This window comes from Equus przewalskii, chromosome 8, assembly GCF_037783145.1.
Source record: "Equus przewalskii isolate Varuska chromosome 8, EquPr2, whole genome shotgun sequence".
NCBI lineage: Eukaryota > Metazoa > Chordata > Mammalia > Perissodactyla > Equidae > Equus > Equus przewalskii.
Window position 1 is genome coordinate 77,312,156 of NC_091838.1, and position 18,839 is coordinate 77,330,994.

General features: G+C 38.8%; 1 protein-coding gene across 10 annotated transcripts in view; it reads left to right on the top strand.

Moving 5' to 3' along the window:
- Nucleotides 1-18,839, top strand: part of KHDRBS3 (KH RNA binding domain containing, signal transduction associated 3) — a 189,853-nt gene that overhangs the window by 93,603 nt on the left and 77,411 nt on the right. For all 10 annotated transcript variants that reach the window (XM_070631012.1, XM_070631004.1, XM_070631005.1 and 7 more), the window contains exon 5: nucleotides 7,144-7,283. In XM_070631012.1, coding sequence (XP_070487113.1) covers nucleotides 7,144-7,283 — 140 coding nt within the window. The remainder of the gene's footprint in view (nucleotides 1-7,143; nucleotides 7,284-18,839) is intronic.

Genomic DNA, 18,839 nt, shown 5'->3' on the forward strand with positions numbered 1-18,839 from the left:
ATAATGATTATATCAGTTGTGTCCACATGACGTCGGAAGGAACAATTATCTTAAGTTTAAAAACATTGTCTAAAATCACAAAGCTGGTAAGTTCAGTCAGCTAAATTCAGGCTTAACCTTGGATGTGAGGGGCTCAGAGTTCATTTTTTTTTTAACTCCACTGTTTGTCTGCTTTAAAATGTAGTTTTACAAAGATGATGTTTAAAATGGGCCTTAATTCTAGTTTTGGTGACGCTGTTATAATCACCTAACTTCAGAGCAAGCTTTTTCAAAAAATTTTTTAATAGTGTTTTTGGATAGGGCACAAGTTAAGTTCTTTTCCCATGAATCTGTTTTTAACTGCATACAATTTGTGTCACACCTCCTAACACTTTTCAACAGGGCAAATATTTAGCATTTATGTAGCTTGTTTTATTTAGAATGTGCTTTACAAATAATGTATTAATCTTCACACATTTTTAGTAAAATGGTAGGAAGCATATTTATAGGTTTATTTTAGAGAGATTGAAATAATGATAGATTCAAATGATTCTTCTGAGATCACAATACCCCCAATAAGTCAAGAAAAAGAATCTCCGTTTACAGTAAATTCTGGATGCCCTTGCCCTTAGCTTTTCCTGCTTATCATGGTGACTTGATTTGTCTTCATTTGCCTTCCCTTCCTCCTACTCTGCAAGTGTTGGCTGAGTGTGATTTCAACTTCATTTTTGATCGGTGTTCATATTATTTTTCTTATTTTACAATGCCCTCCACTACCAGCTTCAAGTCATTTTCTGAAAATTAAGGAAGAGAGAGTGTATTTATTTTTAATAAATTTACTAAACATATTTCAAATATATTTTCAATTCTAAATAATTCAGGACACAGTTTCCCTTGCATCTTTTCATTCTCAGATATGCTGATGTTTCTTCTATCATAAACCCTCCCTACTCGACCTACAGTCCTTCTCTCTTCCTCGGCTGGAGGAGGCTGCCTACCTTTACCGTGTCCGTGACTTACTCACATTCACTCTTAATCCCACTGAAATGGATTCCAGCTTCACCAAAACTGCTATTTCTGAAGTCAGTAATGCCTTATTGTTGGTGACTCCCCTGGAATTGATACTTGGCAGCCTGACCGAACGGCAATGCACCACCGACTTGCTGTGGCTTTCGTAATATGATTACCTCCTTTTCCTTCTCAGTTTCTTGCCACACCTTTCGGTCTGCTTTGTGTAGGCCTTCCTTCTTCTGCCTTTTACTTTATGTTGATGTTCAAAGCTATGTCCTAGCCCTTCTCTCACTCTGTGAATGTGCCCCAAGCAGTCCTGCCTGTTGCTAACATTTCTACACAAATGAATTCTTGTGCTAGGATTTTCCACAACCACTTTCAAGCTTAGTAATTCTCTTGAAGGACTCACGGGACTCAGAAAATCTGTTATTCTATAATTATGGTTTATTTCAACAGAAAGATACAGATCAAAATCAGCAAAGAGAAAAGGCGCATGGGGTGAAGTCCGGGAAAATCAGGCCCAGGCTTCCAGGTATCCCTTCCAAGTGGAGTAGCACAAGGGCACATTGAATTCTCCCAGCAACCATGTGTGACAACACATGTGAAGTGTTGCTAAGCAGTGAAGCTCACCTGAGCCTTGGTGTCCAGGGTTTTTCTTGGGGATCAGTCACATAGGCATATGGTCGTGCCTGTGTACCTCACCTGAGCTACTGAGAGTCTGTCATCGCCACCCCACTTCCTGAGCCAACAAATGTTCCCCACCAGTCATATCCCTAGGACAGACTTTTCTGCCCAAACTGTTACAGCACAGCCTCAAGCCTCAGGCACAGAGAAACACTCTTAGTAGGCAGAACCCTACATGGGCTCAGAGCTTGTCTCCTAGGAGCCTGCAAGGACCGGCCTTGATGACAGGCCTTTTTCTGTAATGTGTAGGGCCTCAGTAAACGTTCCTTTACCACTTCTATATCCATATCTTTAACTTGTAAATCTCCAGTTCCTATATCTGATTGCTATAGTGTATCTCAATTTTCATGTACCATAGGCCATTGCAGGTTCAACCTGTACAAAATTGTTGCCATCATGATACCACTCTGCTACTGACCCTTCTTGTCTTCCAGAAACCAGTTGACATTCTTTGCTCGTGTTCTCCATATCCAGTGTATTACTGTTTCTAATAAAATTAAACATTATAAATATCTCCAAATCTACCTTTCCTCATCCTTCCTGCCCCTTCCCTATTCTAGGCCATCCTTACCACATAATGGAGTTTTTTAAGAGCTTCCGTCTTGTATTTCTGCCTCCACTGTGGTTTTTTCCTTTAATATGTAAAATATCATAAAATTCACCGATATACAGTATACAGTTCAGTGATTTTTAGTTTAATCACAGAGTTCTGCAACTGTCACCATTGTCTAAGACTATTTTTATTACCCCCCAAAATAAACCTTATAATGGACAACAGTCACTCCCCATTCTTCTGCTTCCCTAGACAACCTTTTTACATGGATTTTATGGAAATATAATTCACATATCATACAACTCACCCATTTAAGATATACAGGTCATTGAATTATTGTATATACACAGAGTTATGCAACCATCACCATGGTCAATTTTAGAAGATTTTCATCATCCCCAAAGAAACCCTATACCCGTTAGCGATCACTCTCCGTTTCCTTCCCTGCCCTCCCTCACTTCTCAGTCTTCTGCAACCACTAGTCTGTCTCTATAGATTTGCCTGTTTTTGACATTTTATATAAAACATATAAAACATTTTTATCTGGCTTCTTTCACTTAGCATACTGTTTTCAAGGTTCATTCAAGTTGCTGTTTATTGCTGAATATTATTCCATTATATGAATATCCCACATTTTATTTGTCTGTTCATTAGTTGAGAACTTTTGGGGGTTATTTCTGCTGTTGAGCTACTACGAATATTGCACTGTGAACATTCGTGTACAGGTTTTTGCACGGATGGATGTTTCATTTCCTTGGGTATTACCTAGGAGAGGATTTGCCAGGTCATGTTGTAACTTTGTGTTTAACATTTTTGAGGAGCTACTAAATGGTTTCCCAAAGTGGCTGGCCAATTTTACATTGTCACCAGCAAAGTATGAGGGTTCCAGTAGCTCCACAGTATCACCAACATTTGATATTGGCTGTATCTTTGATTATTGCCACCCTTGTGGGTATGTTAGTGGAATTTCATTGTGGTTTTGATTTGCATGTCCTTAATGACTAGTTTTCTTTTCATGGGCATATTGGCCATTTTATATCTTCTTAAGGGAAGTGCCTATTCAGATCCTTTGTTCTTTAAAAAATTAGGTTATGTGTTCTTTTATTATTGAGTTGTAAGTGTTCTTCATATATTCTGGATACAATTTGCTTATCAGATATATTATTTCAAAAAGTTTTCTCCCATTTTGTGAGTCGTATTTTCACTTTCTTGATGGTAATTTTGTAGCATAACAGTTTTAAATTTTGATTTAGTCCGATTTGTTTTTTCATTTGTGCTTTTGTTATCTAAGAAATCATTACATGACTTAGGATCGTAAAGACTTACTTTCATGTTTTCTTCTAACAGTTTTACAGTTTTGACTCCTACTTTTAGATTTCTGATCCGTTTTGATTAAATATTTTTGTATGCTAAGAAGTATGAGTCCCACTTTATTTTTTTGATGTGGATATTCAGTTGTTGAAGTACCATTTGTTAATGAGACCACTCAAAAATCAGTTGGCTGTAATTTATGTCTGGGCTCTCAATTCTATTCATTGATTTTTATAGCTGTCCTTTAAGCCATTACCATACAGTCTGGAATACTGTAGCTTTTTAGGAAGTTTTGAAATGGGAAGATAACAGTCCTCCAATTTTGTTTTTCTTTTTTAAGATTTTTCTGGCTATACTAGTTCCTTTGGATTTCCATATAAATTTTAGGATACACTTATTCATTTCTGCAAAGAAATCAGCTGGAATTTTGATAGGGATTTCCTTGAATTTGTAGGTCAATTTTGGGGGACTATTGTCATCATAACAATATTATATCCTCCTATTCATGAACGTTGAGTATCTTTCCATTTATGTATGTTTTAAAAAATTTCTTTCAACAATATTTTGTAGTTTTTAGTGTACAAATCTTGCTCTTATTTTTTTAAATTTATTTCTAAGTATGTTATTCTTTTCAGTGTACTCTAAATGGAATTTTTTTCCTAATTTCATTTTTGGATTGTTCATTGCTCACGTAAAGAAATACAACTGATTTTTGTATATTGATCTTGCATCCTGCAGCTTTGCTAAACTCATTTATTGGTTATACTAATTTTTCTGTGGGTTCTTTATGGTTTTTCTATGTACAGGATTATGCCATAAATGATTAGAGATTGTTTTAGTTCTTCCCTTCTAATCTGAATACTATTTATTTCTTACGTAATTGTCCGGCTAGAACCTAGAGTACAAAGTTGGATGGAAGTGGCGAGAGTAGACATCCTGTCTTGTTCCTGATCTTAGGAAGACGCTTTCAGTTTTTACCATTAAATACAATGTTAGCTGTGAGCTTTCCTACTTTACTGAGTGTTTCTATCATTAAAGTGTGCTGGATTCTTCTGTCCAATATTTTTTCTCTGTGTATTAAAGTAATCGTGGTTTTTGACCTTTATTCTATTATTATGGTATTACATTAATTGATTTTCAGATGTTAAACCAACCTTGCAATCTTGGTGTAAGTTTTACTCAGTTCTTGTGTATATGCCCCCTTTTTTGTTTATGCTCCAGGATTTGTCTTCTTAATATTTCTTTTTTTGAGAGCTTTTGCATCTATATTCACAGGGATATTCATCTGTAGCTTTCTTTTGTAATGTCTTTGGTTTTGGGATAGGGCAATACTGGCTTCGTAGCATGAGTTAGGAAGTGTTTCCTTCTCTTTAAGTTTTTTGGAGGTTCGTGAAAAATTAGCATGAGTACTTCTTTAATTGTTGTAGAATTCACCATTGAGGTCACGTGGGCCTTGGATTTTCTTTGCAGCTCATTTTTTGAGTACAGTTGTCCCTCAGTGTCTGAGGGGGATTGGTTGCAGAACCCTCTGTGGATACCAAAATCCACAGAAGCTCAAATCCTTTGGTCAGTACTTCCCATCCCTGGGGTCCCCATCTGTGGATTCAGCCAACCGCAGATCATAAACATAACACGCACATATGGAGGGCCAACTGTACTAATTTGGTCTCTTTACTTGTTACTATCTGTACATATTTTCTGTTTCTCCTTAAGTCAGTTTTGATAGTTTGTGTTTTTCTAGGAATTTGTCCGTGTCTCCTGTCATCTAATATCTAATTTGTTGGCATACAGTTCTTCATAGTATTCCCTTACAGCCCTTTTCTAGTTCTTTAAAGTCTGCATAACTTCTCCTTCTTCATTCCTGATTTCAATAACCTGAGTCATCCCTCTGTTATTCTTGATTACTTCAGCTAAAAGTTTCAATTTTGTTAATCTTAACCAACTTTATTTCATTGATGTTTTCTTTATTTTCTATTCTCTATTTCATTTATTTCTGGCCTAGTTTTTATTATTCTTTTCTTCTACTTACTTTGGATTTATTATTTTTCTTAAGGTGAAAGTTTAGGTTGTTTATTTGAAATCTTTCATTTTTTAAATATAGTCATTTTCCTCTATGCACTGCCTTACATGCATCCTGGCCATACTGGTGTGTTGTGTTTTCGTTTTCATTCATCTCGGGGTATTTTCTAATTTTCCTTGTGGATTTCTATTTTGATCTAATGGTTATTTTGATTATGTTATTTCATTTCTATGTATTTGTTAACTTCTCAAATTCCATTTTTTAATGGATTTCTGATTTATTCCATTGTGGTCAGAGAATGTACTTTGTTTCATTTCAGTCCTTTTAAATGATTGAGGCTTATCTTATGGACCAGTGTGTGGTCTGTCCTTGAGAATGCTCCATATGCACTTGAGAAGCATATGCGGTTTTGATGGTTTTGAGTGTAGTGTTTTATCAGTCCCTACTTTCAGTCTTATGCTATCTATATACACAATGCTAGAATGATTTTTCCAAAACACACACCTAAATATGCAACTCACCTCCTTAAAACCATTGAATGCTTTTTAGTACACTTAATTCTAGACATTTAGAGTTGTATTTAAAATATCTAAGGCTTTTCATGGCTTGGCCTCTGCTTTCCCCTCCACTTGAAGACCCCATCCCCACCCCAAAGTGTTTTCACAATTCTGCCATATGGCACTTCTTTCAGTTCCCTGGACACAGCATTACTTTGGGTCTTAAATATGCTTTTCCCTCTGTGTGGAATGGTTTACTGCCCCCTTTTGGTATTTAGTTCATGCCCATCCTTAGGTGGCCCTTCTGGTAGAGAAGTGCCTCCTCTTACTACCCACAGCAGAATTAGATGACTTTCCTTTTTGACCATTTAGACCTCAACTTTCCTTTTATTATAAAGCAAACACTTTTATTTATTAATTACATATCTTTCTTGCTGACTGTGGAGTGGAGTTGGGGGTATTAAGGAAAGGGGAGAAATCAAGGATGACTCCTAGAGGTTCTTAGTTGAATATTTGGACAAAAATGTAAGATAAAGAAGAGCAAGTTTTCAAGAATAAGATGATATATTCAGTTTTGGAAATGTTACATTTTGTTACTTGTGAGATATCCAAATGGAAATGTGTAAAAAGAACGTGTCCATGTGGTTCTTAATTTCAGTAAAGCTGCCATGTTGTGTGTCCTCCTCCTTTGGTAGGTTGTGAGTTCCTTGGCTGTAGGGACCATGGCTTGCTCTTCTGTGTTTTTCTGTTACTTGGCACATCATAGATGCCCAATAACTGCTAGTTGAATTGAGTTGTAAATAACAATGCCCATCTATCAGTTATATGGCATTTTAATTTTATTATAAATGTTTCACTTGGAAAGCATACGCAGGGGAAGGAGTTATGGCTGATTGTAGAAAGTCGTAGTTTGGGGGAAAATACTGTGTTTTTTTCCTTTTTACAACAGTTTCTTGATGCATTTTATTTTAACAAACTTAAATCTTGTTTTATGAATTCACCAAGTTTCCTAACCCTTTTTTCTATTAAAAAATACTTTTGTATTTCTCGGATGAGGTGAATTATGCTCTCTTCTGTCTCCCATGTAGGACTATAATGATGAGATCAGGCAAGCGCAGCTCCAGGAATTAACATATTTGAATGGTGGCTCAGAAAACGCAGATGTACCAGTTGTTCGAGGGAAATCCACTTTGCGTACTAGAGGCGTACCAACCCCAGCAATAACCAGGTAGGTGTAATTAATTGATTTATTTTTTGTTGTTAGAGTAGGGTACCACGGCAATAATTTTAATGTTTCCTTTATTAATAGTCAAACGGCTCTGTCGGTGTATCAGTACAAAGCCTATAAGAATATATTCAGACAATATGATGTCATATTAAGGGGATTCACTTTAGACTGAGATGTTCCTGGGCTTAAGTGTAACCTGTACCACTTGCTAGCTGCTGACTTGAGATAAGTTCATTCGATCACTCTAACATTAATTCCTTAATTATATAAAATGAGGCTTATTTTATGTAGATAATCGTGTTGATATGCAAAGTGAGAGAGTGGAACTGTGTTTTCCCCTTGAGCACAGCCTCAGGCGAGTTCATCACCACATCTCCAGTGTCCAGCACAGTGTCAGGCACCAAGTGGGTGTCCAAATACCTCTTGTCATTTCAGTCACCCTAAATGCTCTGTGGTATCTTAAAAATCCTGAGCTTGACCAGGCATGCAGAATTTTTATTTTTGTCTTTGGATGATGACTACTTTTAATATGAAAACTATTTTAATGAATTCATAAATCAATTTAAGCAGATCATAAATTGACAAAATACATATGACTATCTCAAATCTGTTTGAGAATTATTTTTAGTTTTTTAGTCTTTGTCCCCAAAAGAACTCAGTGGAAAGAAGTAACACAAATTTTTCACTGGTGACTACATATATCTTTTCAGTTAGAATTTTGCATGAAATAATTTAAAATAGCACTTTTTGTATATCCCCAAGTTTATTTAGAAGGATAAAAAGTCAGTTCCCCTCTTCAGTGTGGCTGATCAGTGCAGCATCAGAGCAGTTGGAAACAGGTGTTACTGCAGTATAAAATAAACATAGATCTGGGTGTGATGCAGGTGGGTTTTCTCTATGAAAAAGAGCTAATAGTGATAGAATTGCTGTTGATGATTTAATAAAGTAATTTATGTAGGTGATCAGTAAATGGTGAATCTCTTTCATTTCCACTTCTTCTACGGTTAAATTTACTTGAGAACATAATAAGCAATTACTCACCTGCTGTATTAGTTTCCTGTGGCTGCTGTGATGAATTACCCTGAATTTGAGGGCTTTAAGAAAGAACAGTTTATCGTGGTTCTGGAGGCTCCATGTCTGAACTCAGTGTTACTAGACCAAGATCAAGGTGTTAGAGTGCTCCCCCAGACGCTCTTGGAAAGAATCCTTTCCTGTCCTTTCCAGCTTCTGGTGCCTGAAGGCCTGCCCTGACCATATGGCCGTATCACTCTCATCTCTCCGTCTGTCTTCATGTTGCTTTCTCCTCTTCTGTCCAGCTCTGATCTCTGTTTGCCTTCCTCTTACGAGGGTATGTGTGATTGTATTTAGGGACCACCGGGATAATCCAAGGTAATCTCTCCATCTCAAGATTCTTAACCTAGTGAGCACATCTGCAGTGGCCCTCTTCCTAATAAGGCCGCTTCACAGGATGCGTGTCCTTTGGACGGAGAGCGTAGAGAATCGAGCACACCCAGTGCTGTTGTTTCGGGGATGCTGTGTTCCTCAAACCAGATCTGCCATTTTTACCGAAGATAATTTCTAACTTAGTTGTCAGGTTGTAAATTAAGTTGAAACTGTTATGTTATGAACAGATAAAGAAGGCAGAAGCTCTTCATTTTTTGGAGTATGGTATGTGGAGAAACACCTCCATCTGCCCAGATGAATTACTCCTCTTCCTCACAGCATAAACATTGCCATTTAAAGCTTTTCCGTTGTCTTGATGGTTACTGTTCTCTGATAGAATTATTGTGAAGCTCACCTTTCAGGCCTTGTTTTTATTTGTAGTAGAGTAATGGCTAGTTTAGTGCTAGAGTAAACATCTCTGTTTGTGTACTTAGGGTCACCACGTGTCTGAGGAGCACCTGGTCCAGGCACTGGGCAGAGTGCCTCACACACACCCCACTGTCTTTCCTCCATAGGATTGTGGGCTCCCTTGGTACCAAATCTTTCAAGTGCTCTATTTTTAGCAGTATAAAGTTCATATTCCTACAAGAGGCATTCAAAGCCCTTCTGTATTTTTTCTTAAAACCTCTCCCCCTTTAGTCTTTATAGATTCCTTTGTCGTATTCCTGTGTGCTTAACCCCAGGCTGGAAACTGTTTCATAAAGTTTGTGCTTGCACCCGTCCGTACCTTTGTTCGCATGTTCCTCTGTCTACAATTCTGCCCCTCTCACCTGTTTAAATCGTATGTATCTTTACATCCCAAACTGAAACTTATGTTAACAAACACTTATGTTGCACCTATTGATAGAGAACTTTTTTAGGCACGATACCTATCAGCTAGGTTAAGCCCCGTAACAACCCTGTGAGGTGGGCACTGTTCTGGTAACGTTGCCAGTTTACAGATGAGGAAAATGAGGCCAGAGGAGTCAGTGACTTGCCCAAGGTCGCACAGCTAGTGCTTGGTAGAGTCTGGTTGGCACACAGGCAGCAGTCTGGTTCCATAACCCACACCTCTCCCTCTCTGATCCTCCCCTTGTGTTTTCATCCGTAGTTTTTCTTTCATCTGTTCTCTCACTGCAGTTCTCCCATAGAACTTACATTCTGACACATTTATTATATTTTCATTATAGCACATGATAACGCTTTTAACACAAGCTAGGATGAAAAGACTTTTATATTTATTTACTACTTTTTCTCATCAAATCACATATAGTAACTTGCCAGACTAATATGTCCATCTAACAGAATAAAATAAATTGATGTGGAAATTAAGATAGAAAGTCACAAAAAGCCCCAGGGGTAAGGTGAGTATACAGAAAGCACGTGTTATTCTGTAGAGTTGGTGGGGTTGGTCTTCACATGATGCTTTGAGCTTCCTAGTGGCCAAAGCTGAGGAAAATATGGTTATAGAGTTCACAGTGTCTGAGTGTCTAAAAGCAGTAACAACACAAAACAAAAGACAAACCTCCTCATTGAAGCCTGGCACTTTCTAGCCCTGAGACGTGTGAGAGAATCTCCCCTGGAGAGTCGTAAGTCGTCACTACACCCAGGCCCTCAGGAAGTCATTTTGATTTTACCTCTAAAATAGGTCTTAAGTCTGTTTTTCTTTAATCACCTCTTCCATCCTTCCTAATCTATCTACACTACTCTTCCAGTTTTCGTTCACTGTGTTAAAGGCCTTTGAAAATTATATTAGATTTATCTTCTCCCTGCTTTAAAATCCTTCAGTGGCTTCCTTTGCAGCTAGAAGAAAAGCCAGACTTCCTGACCTGCACCTCCATCATCTGGCACTCTCCGGCTTTCTGCCTGGATCTCACTCCTCCTTGCCATTTTCTGCACTCCAGCCAGACTGGTCTCGTTCTGTTCCTTAAAGAGACCAAGCCCATTTCTTTCCCGGGGTCCTTTCTGTTCACCCTTCCTTCTCCCCAGAGTGCTGGGTCTCCTGTGTCTAGCCACGCCCTCAGCATTGCCTTCCCATCGTGTTCAAGCACCTGTCATAGAAGCCTCTGCTCTTGGCCTTGTTGAAGGCCCTAGCCCCGGAGCTGCTCGACCACACGCTATCGTGGTTACTTAGTAGCAGTTATCAAACTCAATTTACCTTTCTTATTTGTTCACTTTTTCACTGATTATTACTCCTCATTATAATGTAAACCCATAAGTGCCCTTGAGCAGCTCCCTGGTGCTTGGCATATAGTAGCCGCTCAGTTAGTAATTGTTGCGTGACTGCAGTACAACAACACATCCTTTAGGCTCTTGCTGATCAAGTGTTGACCACTTACAATGTGTTTTGTTAATGTAGTTCTTGTCTCACATATGACTGAATTTACTAGGGGATTAGCTTTGTGGGAATCGTCACATGGATGTCACCACTTTGGAATTTCACAGTGGAACAAGTTATTGCTGGACTCTTCATGAATGTTTCCCACTGTTATCACTTCAGGATACCTTTCTGCTAAAATATGTAAGCAATCCAAAATTAAATCTTGCATTGAGAAGCAATAAGTGTTTTAATAAAACCCCTTCATCTCAGTTTCAAGTGAGAGAACTAAACTTACTTGTTTTTTTCACTTTGGACATAGGGAAGTTTCTCTGCTTTCAGTCTGTCCTGGGCTGTGCCTCCTAAAAGCATTGCTGTGGGTATGTCATCTCCCTCGCTCCTTCCGCAGATGCTGGCAGAGGGGGAGTTTGCGAAGAATTGAGGCCACTCCAGGCAACACACTTATTGTTTTGTTTTGTGTTTTTCTTAGTAGGTCTCCTACCCTGCATTTTGCCTGCTGCTCTGGTGGTCTGGGCTAGACAGTTTTGAACCCTCAATGATGCTCCCTTCAAAACAGCTGGCTTGTTGTGTGATGCTTTTCCTCTGGCCCACCTGGCCCTTTCTCCCAAGTAGCGAGCAGTCTTATCTTCCTGCATTTGACACCAGAAACAGGAGGAAGAAAAAGTGAACACAGTAGATGAAGCCTGTCTTTCTAAGTAGTAAACACACGGTCACAGTATTGGGTGCTGAATGTGGTGATTTTCTTTTAACTTAGGACGTTAGGCTGACCCAGTCACTCAAGGCCTTTTATCAGCTTTCATCAAATTGGTGGAATTTTCAGCCACAGTTTCTTTAACCATTTTACCTGCCCGGTTCCCTCTGCTCTGTCTTGGACTGCGATCCCACATTGGATCTTACGGTTGCCCTTCCCAGACTGTGTGTCGGGGCACTGGGTGCTGCAGCCAGCTCGCAGAGTTGCCCTGGGAGAGTTTAAAATTCCACAGGCCCACCAGCCACAGTAATCAACATCTTGTAGGCATTGCCTGAACTATCAGCTTAAGGTAGTCATTTAGAGTTTCAACGTTAGACCGTGCCCCGCGGATTTTAATGGTGTCCTATCTTTGTGAAACCGGTACTTCAGCAGCTGCTGTGATGACTGGCAAGTAGCCACAGCTACTTTGCCTGCTGGGCGCTTCTCTGCGTAGCTTCTCAAACCACGAGCTGGGACACAGTCGCTCTCATTTCCTCATCCACGTTGATTTCACACGGGAGTTAGTCTCTTTTTAAAGTGGATTATGAATGATATTCACAGGTGCTGAAGATTGTTTTAATGACTAAGAATGATGTAGTTTCCCCATAGTATATGAAGTAACGAGAAATGTTATCAAGAAAACTGAATAGTTCGTATAAGGGCCATAAATACTTCAGCAGCATATGGTGTGATTTATATTAATCTACCAATCTATATTAAAAAGTCCTTTTTTATTAAGGAAAGGATGGTTATAGGAAAACAATAATATATTTGTTTTTCTAGTAGCCAAAATTACAGAAATTTTCCATTAAAAAACAGTTTTTTAATTGTTTGATTTGCTACTGAACTTACCTTCTCAGGACATCCTACCACCTAAACTCTCAGAAAAGTCACCTCCTCCACCTCCCTCCCACTCTGTGTCTACTGTCTGTGCCTTTAGTAAAATCAGGTATTGATATGTGACCTGTCTGCCCCATGTCCCAGGCAGAACACTAGAGGACTTTTGTTGGACATGAGTTTTTTGGCTTTTTTCTTGCCATGAGGTCCACTGAATTTCTCCCACTGAGCTGCTCCCGCAGCCCTCGGCATCCAGCTGCTTTTTACTCATGTGCTCGCTGATGGCGTGTTAGTGAGCAGCCACACTGCAGGTGGTTAAAGGAGACAAAGGAGGAAAATGTGTGGTTTCTTTTAAAATCACATTAATAGGCTTTGAGAAGACAATAACTCAGGCAAATAATGTTGCAAATAGTGTGAGAACTTCTGACAAGAACTTGTAATTTAAGTGCCAGCCAGGGACAGACAAATAAAAGCGGCTAAGCGTGGTTCTCTGGGTTATAACTCAGCCAGGCACATCCATGTCAAGACAGCGTAACGCTGGGTAAATGTTCTAGGTCCTCCTGTAGACTTCAGTGCCGACTGGAGGAAGATTTTTGACACCTGACATGCCAACTGATATTTTCCTAGAATAATGTTAAAGAAGATCACTGACAGACTGAGACAGTGGCGGGTGGAAGGAGTCCAGTGAGTGTGTTCACACACGGTAGGAATCTCCTCCACCACACCCTGCTGTGTCAGAAGTTTTAAGGGATTGTTTCCTCTTTGAAAGTCAGTCTGTCAGTTTCTGATGTTGGGTCATACAACGCCACAAATTTTCCTTGAGTTTTTTTCTGTGACAGGACTTGAACTTACAGAGATGAGTAAGTCATTATCCTGACGTCAGGGGACTTAAGAGGGGAAAGTCAGAGAAACAAGTAATTATGACAGAATGGTATAAATAGGGGACAAGGGATATGAGAAAAAATGAAATGGAACTAGAAATGAGGGTACAAATAATTCTGAGTGGGGAACATGAGTATGAACAAACTTAGGAGGAAGATAAAGAAATCCAGCAGGATAGTGCCAGAGGGAAGTCATCCCAACCAGGGGGCAAAGGTCTGAAAGCAGAAAAGATGGGACTGTTTGCTGGAAATTAGGGTGGGGCACTGTGGGAAAATCAGAGTCCCCTCTGGCTGTTACTAGCTCTTTGGCATCAGGGAACTTCTCTCTGAGTGGTTTCCTCATCTTCTTTCTTTTTTTTTTTAGGAAGATTAGCCCTGAGCTAACATCTGCTGCCAATCCTCTCCTCTCTTTGCTGAGGAAGACTGGCCCTGAACTAACATCCATGCCCATCTTCCTCTACTTTATATGTGGGACGCCTGCCACTGCATGGCTTGATGAGTGGTGCGTCAGTGCATGCCCAGGAACCAGCAAACCCCAAGCCACCAAAGCAGAGCAGACAAACTTGACCACTATACCACCAGGCCAGCCCCACTATTTTTATTTTTAAATGAAGAAAAAAGTAGAGGCCAGCTCAGTGGCATAGCAGTTAAGTTCCTGTGCTCTGCTTCAGCAGCCCAGGGTTCACTGGTTCAGATCCTGGGTGTGGACCTATGCGCTGCTCATCCAGCCATGCTGTGATGGCATCCCACATAAAATAGAGGAAGGGTTGCCACAGATGTTAGCTCAGTGACAGTCTTCCTCAAGCAAAAGGAGGAAGATGAGCAACAAATGTTAGCTCAGGGCCAATCTTCCTCACCAAAACAATAAGTAAATAAATAAAACCATGCTAACCATAGGAATTGGAAGACAATGACAGGCTTCAAAGTAAGGAATGGGCTTTCTGTCTTCAGGGGGATATATCATTGGATGAAAAGGTAAATTAGTTGCGCTTGCACTTTGTAAGAGGTTGTCCTTCTCACCCACTGTCTTGTATTGTCAAGACTTTTACTAATAACCAGTTCATAACTTGTCAGAGGAGAAACCAAGTGCCTTGGGTTTCTTTCATACTGTTACACTGTAGGATAACAAAACAGTTGCTCAGTGATTTTTTTTTTAGTGGCATTGAAGATTAGCTGATCACAGAGTAAAGAAAAGAGGTAGCCAACAGGTTTCATAGCAGGTGTGTAACTGCTGGATCTAAACCAGCGGCAGCAGCCCTTTGAGAGCTTCTTGGAAACACAGAATCCCAATGCCCCCTAGACTTAGTGACCCGGACTGCCCCGAAACTAGGTCCCAGGTGATGAGGCTGCACGCTGAGGTGTGAGAAGCATTGCCCTGGAACCACATTTAATGTGATCTCTGAAGGTGCTCAGAGTAAGAGCTGCCAAAGTCATGTGTGTACAAGTTCCTGTCTCCATCAGCTCTGACAATTTCTTCTGAAAGAATTAAGGGATTATAAATTCCCAGAGATTGTAGCTATAGGCCATGTTCTCCTTTTCCTTTTGTCTACCCTTTCCTTCACTTGGCAGCCTCTGGCAAGAAAAAAAAGCAAAATCTCAGAATGATTAAGCTTTACTCTCAAAAAACACAAGATCCAGATAAGTTGTCAAATGTCTTAGGGATTCTATAGAAAAATAAATTACCCCTCAGGTCATTGTTGCATCAGGCAGGGCCCTCAAATAGATCTCTGGAAGGTTTATCTCACTGTGATACCGGTGATACCAGGCTAAGACCCTGGCACGAGATCCTGCAGGCACCCACTGTGCAGTCAGCAGCGGGTGCTCCCTTTCCTGAGGGCCAGGAGTCAGCTGTGTTTCCCAGGGTCACCCAGGTGCTTCTGCTGGAGCGAGCCTGAGAATTCAGGGCTTCTGCTACCAAATTCATTGATTTACTTTATACTTTTCACTTCTCATAAAATTTATAGACAAAAGTCAAACAATGTAGTATATGTATGTTTCTACTCTTACTCTGCTAATCAGTGCTACTGTTGCTAAATGTATAGAATGTATATAAATGTGCTCTTGTTAAATGCATCAGGTGAGAACTGAGTGAGTTGTACCTTCTGTCTGCTCTCTCTCCTCACCCTTCAGTAAGCAGCCAAAAGGAAAGTGTCAGGACAGAGTCTGAGTAGAAGACCACATTGATAATTACCACTTACTGACTGCTTGTTCTAGGGGAGGCACCTTATATACCCTGTGTGTAAACTTCACAACTAACTAAGAGCTAGATGTTATTAAGCCGGTTTACAGATTGGAAAACTGTAAATGGAGTTAGAGTTGCTCAGCAACTAAGTAACAGAACCGGATTTGTGTGTGGTTTGTTGGAACCCGAAGCATATACTTTTTCATCATATCCTAAAACCTCTTATTAATCTATAAACTAAATAATTAGTTCTTGATTAGTCAATGACTTTTTAAATTCAGTCATTCAAAGCTCTATTCCCACAAAAATAGCTATTCACTATAAAAACTTTTCTGGATTATTTTCATATCTGAGTTTCAAAACCAGAAACCATGATTACCCTGCTGAAAAATGCAAACAGAAAGAACAACTACAATCATATCCATTCCTCTGCTTATGAAACTTGCTACGCAGATGTGTTATCTTTCTGCTTTTTCATTATCCTCGTTCTGAGTTGTGTAGCATCCTAATCCTGTCAATTTGAATTAACTTTTCTCATTAAAAAAACCCCCAAAAAACTATTAATTATCATTATAAATGTCATCTAACAGACTCTTTTTTTTTTCAGAAAAAAGCCCCATGTTATCAGTCCAGCTGTTCAACTTTACCCTGAACTTCATTTTGTAGCATTCAATGAATACTTTGCAATATGACAGGATTTTTATGTTAGCATGTCACTCTCCATCATGCCTTCCTCTCACCAGAGTATCATTTGAAACAATACTAATACTATGCTGCTTAACACCATTCCTGTGGAATTTCAAACCCTTAAAAATCAATCTTCAAAGCATGTTTTATAGATAAGTATCTGGAGCTACATATATCAGATGACTTGTCTAGAATTCTATGACGGATACCTTAGGATGATTTCATACACCCAGTGGGCACGTGAGCTAATAATGTTGATGGGAAAGAATTCTGAGCTTCTTGAATATATAAATTTATGTCTTTCATAAAATTGAAAGAGTTATGAGCTTCTTGAATATATAAATTTATGTCTTTCATAAAATTGAAAGAATTATGAGCTTCTTGAATATATAAATTTATGTCTTACATAAAATTGAAAGACATAAAGTTATATGTTCAAAAAGCATGTTGAATATTTTGTGGTCCATGTCGTACCTTGGACGGCAGGGATGGGATATTAGAGGAAGCAGGGGCCTTAACTAGTTTGAATACACACAGATTAACTGAAATATCACAAAGGGGTTAGATGTACTATAAGTAAAAACTACTTTTTCCTCTAATCACATTGAATATTTTTCTGGATATATACTGAGATAAAAAACATGAGTAAAACACTATAGAAATTATAACATCTGTCAGTACAATTTAGAGTGATTGAAATTTATATATATATTGTTGATCTTCATTGAGTAGGAGATGTGCTAAATATATGTCCTGTGTCATTTTTCCTTTGTAATAATACTTCGAAATAGGCTCATATCCCATTTCACAATTGAGGAAACTGGCTTGGAAAGTTTAGGCTCTTGATTAGTTTGAATGTTAACTGGAAGACAGAAGTTAAGCAAGTAAGTACTGTCAGGAATTGAGTTCAGATCTTATACCAGTACCCTTACTCTTGACCACATCTTTTACGGTGCCAATTTTTATGGCTTAGGATAGGAAAAAAAGACCTAACATACAATACTCATAAAAGGGTTAATACAAGTTGCATAAGGGTGAAAATCTTAGATTTTGCTTCTTTTTGATGATCTTGAGAGTTTGGAAAAGTACTGGTCAGGCTTTTTGTAAGATGTCCCTCATTTGGCATTTTTCTAATATTTTTCTCATGATTAGCCTGGGATTATGAGTTTGGGGAACAAAAACCACCTAGGTAAAATGTCATCGTCATCACATCCTACCAAGGGTGCTATTACGTGACTTACCACTGTTGACATTACCTTGTAATCTGGCTGAGCTGGTACTTATTACTCCACTGTAAAGGTTCACTTCTTTGTTTTTCCCCTGGAGCATGGAATAACTACATAAATTATTTGGAAGATTTTTCTCTTCTCTCCCATTTATTAAGTAAATCACTTAATTTGTATCAGTATAGACTCTTGGAAGTATATTCTATACAGTGGGTTAAAATCTAATACTACTTTATTTTCTTGCTCAAATTATTTCAGCTTTGGCCATTGGAGTTGTTTCACTTGCCTCCTCTGCTTCTTTCACATACCCCCATAATTTGTGCTTTTTTATTTATTATTTATTTACTTATTTATTTTTACTTCCTTAATTTCTAACACTACAAGTTGCTCCAGCTTCATCTTGTATATTTCCTGCTCCAGTCCTAGAATCAGCCATTTCTCCCAGGAACCTTCATTTCTTTTATTGTTGAATGGTATTAGAAACCAAGATCTGGGTGCTTGTTACTACTGGCATGTCCTTGCTTCTAGGCCCTCTCAACCAACAGAGCAAGGGAATATATGTGTGTATGCTAACCCATGTGTAAACATATCTGTGCATATTTCTGTGATTAACCATCTGTATAAAAACGTATCCATGCGTATTTCTGTTTAAAATCTGTATCAATGTAAACCAGTCAAGCGTTTGTATTGATGTCTTCAATTCCAGTCGTTACCATACTGATCATTTTAGCCTCTTCTACTTACTTGTCTATAACCTTCTCTCCAACACGAGAAATGTGCTCCCACTGTCCACCATCCATTTATTTAATTGTTCAGTTCCTGTATACATGCATGGTGGTATCAGAATCATTAATGTTACCTGCACCCTTCCCCAGGGGAAATAACTTTATCAACTAGAGCAGTGCTGTGTACAGGTTCTTTTGCCTTTAGCCTTAAAAACTTCACTCATTTCTAAATTTACTTACTTTTCTTCCGAACTCCTTCAGTAAGGTTGTTTCCTGTGTTTTTCATATGGTTAAAACGTTTTGTCACATTCAACATTCCGTCCTGGGAGCTCTTGATTTCGTAAATAATGTATATATTTTTTAGTTTGCATACATTAAAGTTTACTCTTTGTACTATAAAGTTCTGTGGGTTTTCACAAGTGCTTTTTGTTACATGTCCACCATTTCAATATCATACAGAATAGATTCATCACCCTAAAATATTCCTACTGCTTCACCTCTTCGACCTTCCCTCCTCCCCTGAACCTA